The 14,469-nt window shown below is 43.3% G+C and overlaps 1 protein-coding gene across 2 annotated transcripts in view; it reads left to right on the forward strand.

Moving 5' to 3' along the window:
• Window positions 1-14,469, forward strand: part of LOC133542571 (protein PALS1-like) — a 99,731-nt gene that overhangs the window by 78,873 nt on the left and 6,389 nt on the right. The window contains exons 8-14 of one of the 2 annotated variants that reach the window (XM_061886837.1): window positions 4,462-4,623; window positions 4,817-4,894; window positions 5,903-6,086; window positions 9,409-9,480; window positions 10,343-10,411; window positions 10,475-10,639; window positions 10,704-10,793. In XM_061886837.1, the coding sequence (XP_061742821.1) occupies window positions 4,462-4,623; window positions 4,817-4,894; window positions 5,903-6,086; window positions 9,409-9,480; window positions 10,343-10,411; window positions 10,475-10,639; window positions 10,704-10,793 (820 nt within the window). Of the gene's footprint in view, window positions 1-4,461; window positions 4,624-4,816; window positions 4,895-5,902; window positions 6,087-9,408; window positions 9,481-10,342; window positions 10,640-10,703; window positions 10,794-14,469 lie in introns of both variants that reach the window. The other variant, XM_061886836.1, reaches the window with a different exon arrangement.

The following is a 14,469-nucleotide window of genomic DNA, read 5'->3' on the forward strand; positions in this document are numbered from 1 at the left end:
CATATTATTAGTAGATGTCACAGTACATATTATTAGTAGATGTCACAGTACAGTACATATTATTAGTAGATTGCACAGTACAGTACATATTATTAGTAGATTGCACAGTACAGTACATATTATTAGTAGATGTCACAGTACAGTACATATTATTAGTAGATGTCACAGTACAGTACATATTATTAGTAGATTGCACAGTACAGTACATATTATTAGTAGATTGCACAGTACAGTACATATTATTAGTAGATTGCACAGTACAGTACATATTATTAGTAGATTGCACAGTACAGTACATATTATTAGTAGATGTCACAGTACAGTACATATTATTAGTAGATGTCACAGTACAGTACATATTATTAGTAGATTGCACAGTACAGTACATATTATTAGTAGATGTCACAGTACAGTACATATTATTAGTAGATGTCACAGTACAGTACATATTATTAGTAGATGTCACAGTACAGTACATATTATTAGTAGATTGCACAGTACAGTACATATTATTAGTAGATTGCACAGTACAGTACATATTATTAGTAGATTGCACAGTACAGTACATATTATTAGTAGATTGCACAGTACAGTACATATTATTAGTAGATTGCACAGTACAGTACATATTCCCTACAATTGACCACTAAATGGTAACACCCCAATAAGTTTTTCAACTTGTTTAAGTCGGGGTCCACCTTCATCAACTAAGTCTTTCAATGGTTTGAATCTGTGCTTTTGCAGGATATATTTGTTACTATGGTCATCTAATTCAATCAATCAATGTTTACTTATATAGCCCTAAATCACAAGTGTCTCAAAGGGCTGCACAAACCACAAGGACATCCTCGGTAGAGCCCACATAAGGGCAAGGAAAACTCACACCAAGTGGGACGTCGGTGACAGTGACTTGGAGAAACCTTGGAGAGGATTGCATATGTGGGCGGCACCCCCCTCCCCCAGGGGACCGAAAGCAATAGATGTCGAGTGGGTCTAACATATACATTGAGGATTTATGTGAAAGTATTGACGGATGATTAAACATCTGAAAGGACAGACATGTTTTGATTATGTATATGAATGGTAAATGGGTTGTACTTGTATTGCGCTTTTCTACCCCTTTTTAAGGAGCCCAAAGCGCTTTGACAGTATTTTCACATTCACCCATTCACACACACATTCACAATTAATTAGTTGTAATTAGTTATTAGGGTCATGTAAGTCCCAGCAGCTCAGAGGAGGCAGCAAGCAGTGTTTCCAGAGTCAAATGTGGGTGTCAGGGACAGACGTGGAAGGAGATTTTAAAGCTTAGTGATGAGATGTATCAGATTGTAGGTATTTCATTGTGTTTGTGCATTTTTGTTGATTGTAAAATATGTGGATGGAGAGGTTGTTGTCAATATTCAGTGTTTTATCCTTCATAGTTAACATTATTTATTTTCATGTACGTTCTGGGTGTCTCCTTCAGTAAAAACAAGTCAAATTCCATTCCTTTTTTTAAGGCAGTCCATCATAATGTTTTTAGCATTCAATCAGACATGATTGTGATCGTTTGTCTTAGTGTTTCTAAAAATAGATCTACCAGCCCCCAGACACAATTTTTCTCCAAATGTTGACCCCTGAGTCAAAATAATGTAGATGATCATATCTGCTGTACTCATTTACTTTAAAAACATGTGTTTGCGTCAGAATTGTATTTAAACACAACAGTTCACTTTGAAGTAATATATCACAGCTGTTTGTCTATTTTATGTAGGAATGCAGTCCTTCATAGAACTGGCACCCATTGTCTTTAAAAAAGTATTGATTTAGACCTGAGAATCATTTGGAATGAAGAATTGATTGTAATTGTAATTGTGTGGTGGCCAAACATTCCAACTCTGAAATCTTTGCACAAGTAGAGGCAAACCACGTCTGCAAACTGCTGAGAGCGTCAAAACAAATCTTTTCTCACCTCTTCTCTTCATATCAAAGTAAGTCGTTAGTTTTGGTTTCTGTTATGTTGACAAGCAGTTCTGTTTGCAGCCGCTCTTTTTGACATGAGTCAAGAAGTCCAAATGAATCAACTGAAACAAAAATGAAAACTGCTGAAAAGGTGGCCAGATAGTCAAGCCATGCCTTCCAATAGTAGTTGGATTTAAAAACTTTGATAACTGCTGATTACATGAAACTCATCAACTTAACCCAATTGCTTTTGTAATCAAATGTTGACTTTGTAGAAAACCTGTAAAATAATCTTCCAACATGCTTAATCAACATGAACATAAAAAGCCCACCTTTGAGCAAGATGGTCTGCAATTGGTGACTGACAAAACAGGGGTGCGTCCTGTGTCCTGCGTCCTGTGTCCTGTGTCCTGTGTCCTGCGTCCTGTGTCCTGTGTCCTGTGTCCTGTGTCCTGCGTCCTGTGTCCTGCGTCCTGTGTCCTGCGTCCTGTGTTCTGCGTCCTTTGTCGTGCGTCCTGTGTCATGTGTCATGTGTCATGTGTCATGTGTCATGTGTCCTGTGTCCTGCGTCCTGTGTCCTGCGTCCTGTGTTCTGCGTCCTGTGTCGTGCGTCCTGTGTCATGCGTCATGTGTCATGTGTCCTGTGTCCTGCGTCCTGTGTCCTGCGTCCTGTGTTCTGCGTCCTGTGTCGTGCGTCCTGTGTCATGTGTCATGTGTCCTGTGTCATGTGTCATGTGTCCTGTGTCCTGCGTCCTGTGTCCTGTGTCATGCGTCCTGTGTCATGTGTCATGTGTCATGTGTCCTGTGTCCTGTGTTCTGCGTCCTGTGTCATGTGTCCTGTGTCCTGCGTCCTGCGTCCTGTGTCATGTGTCCTGTGTCGTGCGTCCTGTGTCATGTGTCATGTGTCATGTGTCATGTGTCCTGTGTCATGTGTCATGTGTCCTGTGTCCTGCGTCCTGTGTCCTGTGTCATGCGTCCTGTGTCATGTGTCATGTGTCCTGTGTCCTGTGTCCTGCGTCCTGCGTCATGTGTCCTGTGTCCTGCGTCATGCGTCCTGTGTCCTGCGTTCTGTGTTCTGCGTCCTGTGTCGTGCGTCCTGTGTCATGTGTCATGTGTCCTGTGTCCTGTGTCCTGTGTCATGTGTCCTGTGTCCTGCGTCCTGTGTCCTGCGTCCTGTGTCCTGCGTCCTGTGTCCTGTGTCATGCGTCCTGTGTCATGCGTCCTGTGTCATGTGTCATGTGTCCTGTGTCATGCGTCCTGTGTCATGTGTCATGTGTCCTGTGTCCTGTGTTCTGCGTCCTGTGTCATGTGTCCTGCGTCCTGCGTCCTGTGTTCTGCGTCCTGTGTTGTGCGTCCTGTGTCATGTGTCATGTGTCCTGTGTCCTGTGTCCTGTGTCCTGCGTCCTGCGTCCTGCGTCCTGCGTCCTGCGTCCTGCGTCCTGCGTCCTGCGTCATGCGTCCTGCGTCCTGCGTCCTGCGTCCTGCGTCCTGCGTCCTGCGTCGTGCGTCTTGCGTCATGCGTCATGCGTCATGCGTCATGCGTCCTGTGTCCTGCGTCCTGCGTCCTGCGTCATGTGTCATGTGTCATGCGTCCTGTGTCCTGTGTCCTGTGTCATGTGTCCTGTATTATGTGTCATGTGTCCTGTCATGTGTCATGTGTCCTGTGTCCTGTGTCCTGTGTCCTGTGTCATGTGTCCTGTATTATGTGTCATGTGTCCTGTCATGTGTCCTGTGTCCTGTGTCATGTGTCCTGTATTATGTGTCATGTGTCATGTGTCCTGTATTATGTGTCATGTGTCCTGTCATGTGTCCTGTCATGTGTCCTGTGTCATGTGTCCTGTATTATGTGTCCTGTATTATGTGTCATGTGTCCTGTCATGTGTCCTGTCATGTGTCCTGTGTCATGTGTCCTGTATTATGTGTCATGTGTCCTGTGTGATGTGTCCTGTATTATGTGCCATGTGTCCTGTGTCATGTGTCCTGTATTATGTGTCATGTGTCCTGTCATGTGTCCTGTGTCATGTGTCCTGTATTATGTGTCATGTGTCCTGTCATGTGTCCTGTCATGTGTCCTGTGTCATGTGTCCTGTATTATGTGTCATGTGTCCTGTGTGATGTGTCCTGTATTATGTGCCATGTGTCCTGTCATGTGTCCTGTATTATGTGTCATGTGTCCTGTCATGTGTCCTGTGTCATGTGTCCTGTATTATGTGTCATGTGTCCTGTCATGTGTCCTGTGTCATGTGTCCTGTATTATGTGTCATGTGTCCTGTCATGTGTCCTGTCATGTGTCCTGTGTCATGTGTCCTGTATTATGTGTCATGTGTCCTGTGTCATGTGTCCTGTATTATGTGCCATGTGTCCTGTCATGTGTCCTGTGTCCTGTGTCATGTGTCCTGTATTATGTGTCATGTGTCCTGTGTCATGTGTCCTGTATTATGTGCCATGTGTCCTGTCATGTGTCCTGTGTCCTGTGTCCTGTGTCCTGACACTGTTGTTGTGTGGTGTGTTCTGCAGGGGGCAACAGTCCGCAATGAGATGGAGAGTGTGATCATCAGTCGGATTGTTCGAGGTGGAGCAGCCGAGCGCAGTGGACTTTTGGCAGAAGGAGATGAAATATTGGAAATCAACGGCATTGAGATCAGAGGGAAAGATGTTAACCAAGTCTTTGACATTCTTGTAAGAACACAGACACATTCATGAGGAGATTAGAATACTGTGGGAAAGTACTGTTACTCTTTAAACATTGTAAACAAAGCTAACTGCCCGAAACCTACCATGCACCTTAAATTAGACTTTTGATAGCATGACTGAGACAGATCTTTTTATTTTGTTGACCTCAAGTCATTTGCAAAATGTCATTTTGTGTCAGGCGGACATGCACGGCCTTCTGACCTTTGTACTCATTCCCAGCACTCTAAGCAAACCTCCAGCCCTCAAAGAGACTGTGGTAAGTGCTCAACCTTTTGCTTTTATGCTGACAATTGCTAACGCCCTAGTTTTCGGACTATAAAGCGCACTTAAAGTACTTTTTTTTTCCTCAAAAATGGACAGTGTGCCTTCTAACGCGGTGCGCCTAATGTAAGGAATAATTCTGGTTGTGCTTACCGGCCTTGAAGCTATTTTATTTGGTACATGGTGTAATGATAAGTGTGAGCAGTAGATGGCAGTCACACATAAGAGATAGGTGTGGTCTGCTTTATGATGGCAATATGACTCAAGTAAACAACACCATCATTTTAAATGTTCCATTGAAAATATAGAACATTACACATGGCACTCCAAATGTTTTAGTAGGACTTTGAAGGCACACCGCCTGAGGGATTGTACTGTGCTTCAACATAGGAGTATTATTATGCTGTGTGTATAAGGTAAGACATATCATCTGCTCTTTTAATACACAACATTATGCAGAAGCAACTTTTCTTACCTTCTGGTACCTGCTGATCTGTATTTGGGATCTGCATAAATCCTGAATAATTGCACGTGTCCGCCAGTCCATAAGCGTCTTCTTTTAGGCTTTTTTTCCCCCGCTGTTGTCTGCATGGTGAGATCACCACAAATCATGGCCGTCCCACACAACAAAGCAATTAGCTACCTCCGCCGTACAGACACTCAACAACGGCACATTAATTACAAATTATAATTACTGGTGTGCAACAAATATTTAATGGGCCCTAGTGTGTGAATGCTGTCTGTCTATCTGTATTGGCCCTTTGATGAGGTGGCGACTTGTCCACGGTGTACACCGCCTTCCACACTTGTGCAGCTGAGATAGGCTCCAGCACCCCCCGCGACCCCGAACGGGACAAGCGGTAGAAAATGGATGGCTTGGATGGACATCATTTCCCACGACACACTAGACTGTATTTCACGGCACACTGCCGCGGCACAGTGGTTGCAAAAGACTGGTGTTTGAGCAATGTCATTTTACCGTCTATCTCTTTTCATCCTCTAGGTTCACGTAAAAGCCCACTTTGACTATGACCCATCAGATGACCCGTACGTGCCATGCAGAGAGCTGGGCTTGTCCTTCCAGAAAGGAGACATTCTTCACATCATCAGCCAGGCAGACCCCAACTGGTGGCAGGCCTACAGGGACGGTGATGAGGACAACCAGCCACTGGCCGGATTAGTACCAGGTAACACATACTCTTTCAACCAGTTAACTCATTCCAATTATCACAAACAATGATGGCATTAATCATGTAGAGTGGTGGTCAAAAGTGTAGGTACACTTGTAAAGAACATCATGTCATGTCTGTCTTGACTTTCCAATCATACAACTCTTATTTTTTTGTGATGTAGTGATTGGAGCGCATACTTGTTGCTCACAAAAACATTCATGAAGTTTGCTTTTATGAATGTATTATTGCTCTACTGGAAATACTATCTAATCTAATCTAATGTGAGCAAATGTGCTGGGTCAAAAGTATACATACAGCACGTACATGACCAATGTTGCTGATGTAGAAAAGTTACATTCAAATCCAAGTATCTTCATGGCCTCTTAACTTCATGTGAGTGATTATGATTGTTGACTTCTCTGAGCACATTTAAGCAGGGCTCCTGTGATGCAGTCATTAGACTGGCTTACAAACACCACAATGGGAAAGTCAAAGGAACTCAGCACAGATCTGAAAAAAATAATTGACTTCAAAAAGTTAGGAAAGTCACTTGGAGCCATTTCAAAGCAGCTTAAGGTCCCAAGAGCAAGTGTGCAGACAATTGTTGGTAAGTATAAAGTGCATGGCACAGTTTTGTCACTGCCATGATCAGGAAGAAAATGCAAGCTATCACCTGTTGCTGTGAGAAAATTGTTAGGATGATCAAGAGTCAAGCGAGAAGCAGCAAAGAGCAGGTCTGCAATGAATTGGAAGCTGCTGGAACACAGGTGTCAGTGTCCAGTCAAGCATGGCCGTGGACTGACAGGCTACCATGCTAGAAGGACGTCCTTGCTCCACAAGCCACACCTTAAGGCTCCTCTAAGGTTTGCTGCTGATCACCTGGACAAAGATGAGACCTTCTGGAGGAAAGTTCTGTGGTCAGATAAAACTAAAATGGACCTGTTTGGCCAAAATACCCAGCAATATGTTTGGAGGAAAAAAAGTGAGGCCTTTAATCCCAGGAACACCAACCCTACCTTCAAGTATGGTGGTGGTAGTATTATACTTTGGGCCTGTTTTGCTGCCAATGGAACTGCTGCTTTAAATGGGACAATGAAAAAGGAGGATGAGCTCCAAATTGTTCAGGACAAGCTAAAATCATCAGGGGGGAGGTTGGGTCTTGGGCGCAGTTGGGTGTTCCAACAGGACAATGACCCCAAACACACCTCAAAAGTGGTAAAGGAATGGCTAAATCAGAAGGTTTTAAAATGGCCTTCCCAATGTCCTGACTTAAACGTGTGCTCAATGCTGAAGAAACAAGTCCATGTCACAATTTTGGCTGAACTTGCAGCAATTTAGTGGTGAAAAATGTGCACAGAAGTTTGTGGATGGCTACCAAAAGCGCCTTATTGCAGGTAAACTTGCCAAGGGACATGTAAGCAAATATGAACATTGCTGTATGTATACTTTTGACCCAGCACATTTTCAGTAGAGCCATAATAAATTCAGCAAAGAAGCAAACTTATATAAATGTATGTATATATATTAGGGGTGTGTGAAAAAATTGAGGGCTTCACAGTGGCAGAGGGGTTAGTGTGTCTGCCTCACAATACGAAGTTCCTGCAGTCCTGGTTCAAATCCAGGCTCGGGATCTTTCTGTGTGGAGTTTGCATGTTCTCCCCGTGAATGCGTGGGTTTCCTCCGGGTACTCCGGCTTCCTCCCACTTCCAAAGACATGCACCTGGGGATAGGCCCCTCCCACCTCCAAAGACATGCACCTGGGGATAGGCCCCTCCCACCTCCAAAGACATGCACCTGGGGATAGGTTGATTGGCAACACTAAATGGTCCCTAGTGTGTGAATGTTGTCTGTCTATTTGTGTTGGCCTTGCGATGAGGGGCGACTTGTCCAGGGTGTACCCCGCCTTCCGCCCGATTGTAGCTGAGATAGGCGCCAGCGCCCCCCGCAACCCCTTAAAGGGAATAAGCGGTAGGAAATGGATGGATGGATGGATGGATGAAAAAATTGATTCGAATACGTCGTGCGATTCAGAATCGATTCTCATTTTTTAAAAATCGATTAAAAAAATAAATATATACAGTATATATATATATTTGTTTTGTTTTTTTAATTAGTCCAACAAACCACTACACAGCAACACCATAACAATGCAATCCAATTCCCAAACCAAACCTGAGCCAGCAACACTCAGAACTGCAATAAACAGAACAATCAGGGGCGGCATGGCATAGTGGGTAGAGCCGCCGTGTCAGCAACCTGAGGGTTGCAGGTTGGCTTCCCACCTATTGACATCCAAATTGCTGCCGTTGTGTCCTTGGGCAGGACACTTCACCCTTGCCCCCGGTGCCGCTCACACTGGTGAATGAATGATGAATGAATGACAGGTGGTGGTCGGGGGGGCCGTGGGCGCAAACTGGCAGCCACGCTTCCGTCAGTCTACCTCAGCTGTGGCTACTGATGTAGCTTACCACCACCATCGTGTGAATGAATGATGGCTTCCCACTTCTCTGTGAGCGCTTTGACTATCTAACAATAGAAAAGCGCGATATAAATCTACTCTATTATTATTATAATTGAGAGGAGACACAGAACAAACCAAAAGTAGTGAAACAAAAATGAATATTATCAACAACAGTATCAATATTAGTTATAATTTCAGCATAGCAGTGATTAAAAATCCCTCATTGACATTATCATTAGACATTTATAAAAATAATAAAAAAGAACAATAGTGTCACAGTGGCTTACACTTGCATGGCATCTCATAAGCTGGACAACACACTGTGTCCAATGTTTTCACAAAGATAAAATAAGTCATATTTTTGCTTCCTTTAATAGTTCAAACAAATTTACATTATTGCAATCAGTTGATAAAACATTGTCCTTTACAATTATAAAAGCTTTTTTTTTACATCTACTACTCTGCTAGCATGTCAGCAGACTGGGGTAGATCCTGCTGAAATCTATGTATTGAATGAATACACAATCCTTTTAACTCGAGAAAAATATCGTTTTTGAATTGAGAATCGAATTTTTAAAAAATCGATATATTATTGAATAGTGACCCCAAGAATCGATATTGAATTGAATCGTGGGACACCCAAAGATTCGCTGCCCTAATATATATATATATATGTGTATATATATATATATATACATACACACACACATATATATATATATATATATATATATATATATATATATATATGTGTGTGTGTATGTATGTATATATATATGTATGTATGTGTATATATATATTTATATATATGTTTATGTATACATATATGTATATGTACATACTTGGACCTAATGTTTTGTTTTTTTTTACTCAAAGGGAAGAATTTTCAGCAACAGAGAGAAGCCATGAAACAGACGATAGAAGAAGACAAGGAACCTGAGAAGTCTGGTATGTTTGCCTTCACTAGAACTGTCAGGACTGTGAAAGGACAGCTATGGACATGAATATAGATTTTACATGAAGTATCAGCAATACATTTGCACACACCTGTAACTTTAAAGATTGTTGCCCATCATTCAGTCCCACATCAACACGTCAGACATCATTCTACCTCAAGTCAAATGATGGACATATATACCACGGACTGGCCACTTCCTGTGTGGGGCGTGGTCTTTCTGGCGTCACTTCCTCTCCGAACTCACTTTGTAAAGGATCAAAGAGTCCATACAAAGCTAAGTGGCGGAGATTCAAGAATTACACAGCTGACTCACCTGTGTAAAAATAGTGTAGTGTGGCTGACACGGGGCTTAGGCTAGATCATTATTCCTTCAAGGGGTTCAACCACTTAGTGTAGACAAACTGTAGTGATCCACAAGGGAAACTTCTATTAGATCATAAAGATCTGCTAATGGCGGTAGTAATATTTCAGTACATCACTACTCACAGTGAGGGTTTCCTAAATATTTATACTAAATACATTTCTTATTTGAAGTGACATGTCTTGGAATGAAACATAAGATTATGTCAATTCAAAATAGTTGTCAAGAAATATAGTGCATATACATATACACATACATATATATATACATGATGAAAACTACTCCAATATGTCACCAGCTCCATCTGAAGACATTGGAAGTGTTGGTGACAGCTCCTGTCACCATGGAGACAGAGTTGTAAAGTGTCTCTCTTGCTTGCAGTGACAGCTCCTGTCACCATGGAGACAGAGTTGTAAAGTGTGTCTCTTGCTTGCAGTGACAGCCCCTGTCACCATGGAGACAGAGTTGTAAAGTGTGTCTCTTGCTTGCAGGAAAGTTGTGGTGTGCCAAGAAGAACAAGAGGAAGAGGAAGAAGCTGCTTCACAACAACAAACATGAGGGTACTTTGTCTGCATGCGCTGCAGGAGTCACTTCAATCTTTTCAACATTGTTTATTCCTCTAGACATCAATGAAGAAATCCTGACCTACGAGGAGATGGCTCTGTACCACCAGCCCGCCAACAGGAAGCGGCCCATCGCACTGATTGGCCCGAGCAGCTGTGGGCAGGCGGAGCTTAGGCAGAGACTGCTGAACAACCAGCCGGAGCGCTTTGCTGGAGCTGTACCCCGTAAGGCTGCCACACGCTCTCAGAGGGCCCTGCATGTCCACTTACCTGCTGACTGTGTGTCCAGACACAACCCGCAGCCGACGGGAGGGCGAGCTCGGCGCTCGAGATTATCATTTTGTTTCTCGCCAGATGTTTGACGCAGAACTGGCAGCCGGTAAGAACTTGTGCTACGTATGTTTTATTTGAAGAAACACTTGGTGGATTTCCATCCAACATACACCGAGTTTCACCAACCATACACAGCACCACTATTTAAGCCACACCCACTACATTTGACTAAATAACATGTTTCCATATGTTAGCCGCACCCAACTATAAGCTGCATTGTGAAATGACTTATTTACACAAACATAGGAAATTTTTATTTACATAACTTAATTCTTTCTAAACGCTGTTTGTAACAAGGCAGTAAAACGGGTGATTAAACAAAACAGAAGACATGGACCCACTAGCTGCGCAAGCTAGCTCTCCAATCAGCTAAACAGATTCAATAACTCCACGCTAACTTTTTGGTGAATACAATGCCACAAGCTCGGCACACCTATCTTTGGGCACTTTCTCTCATTCCTATTTTCCAGCACCTATCAAGGTCCATCAGGTTGGATGAGAAGTGTTGGTTTTCATCCAGGATGTCAATGTACATTGATGCGTTCACCTTTCCTTCTATCCCGACTAGTCTCCTAGTTCCTGCCGCCGCAAAGCATCCCCACAGCATGATGCTGCCACCACTGCAGGGATGGTTTTGTCCTGGTGATGAGCGCTGCCTGCTTTTCTCCAAACATGACGCCAAAGACTTCAATCTTTGTCTCATCAGACCAGAGACTTTACTTTCTCATGGTCTGAGAGTCTTTCAGCTGCATGTTGGCAAACTTTTGACTCAGAGACACCCTGGATAATAACCAACATGTTCCATCCAACCTGATGGAGGGAAAGATGAGTGCAGCAATGTACAGAGACATCCTGGATGAAAACTAACACTTCATCCAACCTGATGGAAGGAAAGATGAATGCAGCAATGTACAGAGACATCCTGGATGACAATCAATGCTTCATCCAACCTGATGGAAGGAAAGATGAATGCAGCAATGTACAGAGACATCCTGGATGACAATCAACACTTCATCCAACCTGATGGAAGGAAAGATGAATGCAGCAATGTACAGAGACATCCTGGATGACAATCAATGCTTCATCCAACCTGATGGAAGGAAAGATGAATGCAGCAATGTACAGAGACATCCTAGATGACAATCAATGCTTCATCCAACCTGATGGAAGGAAAGATGAATGCAGCAGTGTACAGAGACCTCCTGGATGACAATCAATGCTTCATCCAACCTGATGGAAGGAAAGATGAATGCAGCAATGTACAGAGACATCCTGGATGACAATCAACACTTCATCCAACCTGATGGAAGGAAAGATGAATGCAGCAATGTACAGAGACATCCTGGATGACAATCAATGCTTCATCCAACCTGATGAAAGGAAAGATGAATGCAGCAGTGTACAGAGACATCCTGGATGACAATCAATGCTTCATCCAACCTGATGGAAGGAAAGATGAATGCAGCAGTGTACAGAGACATCCTGGATGACAATCAATGCTTCATCCAACCTGATGCAAGAAAAGATGAATGCAGCAGTGTACAGAGACATCCTGGATGACAATCAATGCTTCATCCAACCTGATGGAAGGAAAGATGAATGCAGCAATGTACAGAGACATCCTGGATGACAATCAATGCTTCATCCAACCTGATGAAAGGAAAGATGAATGCAGCAGTGTACAGAGACATCCTGGATGACAATCAATGCTTCATCCAACCTGATGAAAGGAAAGATGAATGCAGCAGTGTACAGAGACATCCTGGATGACAATCAATGCTTCATCCAACCTGATGGAAGGAAAGATGAATGCAGCAATGTACAGAGACATCCTGGATGACAATCAACGCTTCATCCAACCTGATGGAAGGAAAGATGAATGCAGCAGTGTACAGAGACAACCTGGATGACAATCAACGCTTCATCCAACCTGATGGAAGGAAAGATGAATGCAGCAGTGTACAGAGACATCCTGGATGACAATCAACGCTTCATCCAACCTGATGGAAAGAAAGATGAATGCAGCAGTGTACAGAGACATCCTGGATGACAATCAACGCTTCATCCAACCTGATGGAAGGAAAGATGAATGCAGCAGTGTACAGAGACATCCTGGATGACAATCAATGCTTCATCCAACCTGATGGAAGGAAAGATGAATGCAGCAGTGTACAGAGACATCCTGGATGACAATCAATGCTTCATTCAACCTGATGGAAGGAAAGATGAATGCAGCAGTGTACAGAGACATCCTGGATGACAATCAATGCTTCATCCAACCTGATGGAAGGAAAGATGAATGCAGCAATGTACAGAGACATCCTGGATGACAATCAATGCTTCATCCAACCTGATGGAAGGAAAGATGAATGCAGCAGTGTACAGAGACATCCTGGATGACAATCAATGCTTCATCCAACCTGATGGAAGGAAAGATGAATGCAGCAGTGTACAGAGACATCCTGGATGACAATCAATGCTTCATTCAACCTGATGGAAGGAAAGATGAATGCAGCAGTGTACAGAGACATCCTGGATGACAATCAATGCTTCATCCAACCTGATGGAAGGAAAGATGAATGCAGCAATGTACAGAGACATCCTGGATGACAATCAACGCTTCATCCAACCTGATGGAAGGAAAGATGAATGCAGCAGTGTACAGAGACATCCTGGATGACAATCAACGCTTCATCCAACCTGATGGAAGGAAAGATGAATGCAGCAGTGTACAGAGACATCCTGGATGACAATCAATGCTTCATCCAACCTGATGGAAGGAAAGATGAATGCAGCAGTGTACAGAGACATCCTGGATGACAATCAATGCTTCATCCAACCTGATGGAAGGAAAGATGAATGCAGCAGTGTACAGAGACATCCTGGATGACAATCAATGCTTCATCCAACCTGATGGAAGGAAAGATGAATGCAGCAATGTACAGAGACATCCTGGATGACAATCAATGCTTCATCCAACCTGATGGAAGGAAAGATGAATGCAGCAATGTACAGAGACATCCTGGATGACAATCAATGCTTCATCCAACCTGATGGAAGGAAAGATGAATGCAGCAATGTACAGAGACATCCTGGATGACAATCAATGCTTCATCCAACCTGATGGAAGGAAAGATGAATGCAGCAGTGTACAGAGACATCCTGGATGACAATCAATGCTTCATCCAACCTGATGGAAGGAAAGATGAATGCAGCAATGTACAGAGACATCCTGGATGACAATCAATGCTTCATCCAACCTGATGGAAGGAAAGATGAATGCAGCAATGTACAGAGACATCCTGGATGACAATCAATGCTTCATCCAACCTGATGGAGCTTGAGAGGTGCTGCAAAGAAGACTGGCTGAAAGTACCCCAGCTAGGTGTGGCAGGTTTATAGCATCATATTCCAAAAGACTTGAGGTGTAATTGCTGCCAAAAGTAAAAAATAAAAGGTAAATGGTTGTACTTGTATAGCTTTTTTCTAACCCTTTTTAAGAAGCCCAAAGCGCTTTGACACTATTTCCACATTCACACACACTGATGGCCATGCAAGGTGCTAACCAGGACCCATCAGCAGCAAGGGTGAAGTGTCCTGCCTAAGGACACAACGCACGTGACTAGGATGCTAGAAGGTGGGGATTGAACCAGGAACCCTCAGATTGCTGGCACAGCCACTCTAGCAACTTGGCCACGCCTCCCCCTAAAGGTGCATCAACT

The sequence above is a fragment of the Nerophis ophidion genome, linkage group LG24 (genome assembly GCF_033978795.1).
Source record: "Nerophis ophidion isolate RoL-2023_Sa linkage group LG24, RoL_Noph_v1.0, whole genome shotgun sequence".
NCBI classification, from domain to species: domain Eukaryota; kingdom Metazoa; phylum Chordata; class Actinopteri; order Syngnathiformes; family Syngnathidae; genus Nerophis; species Nerophis ophidion.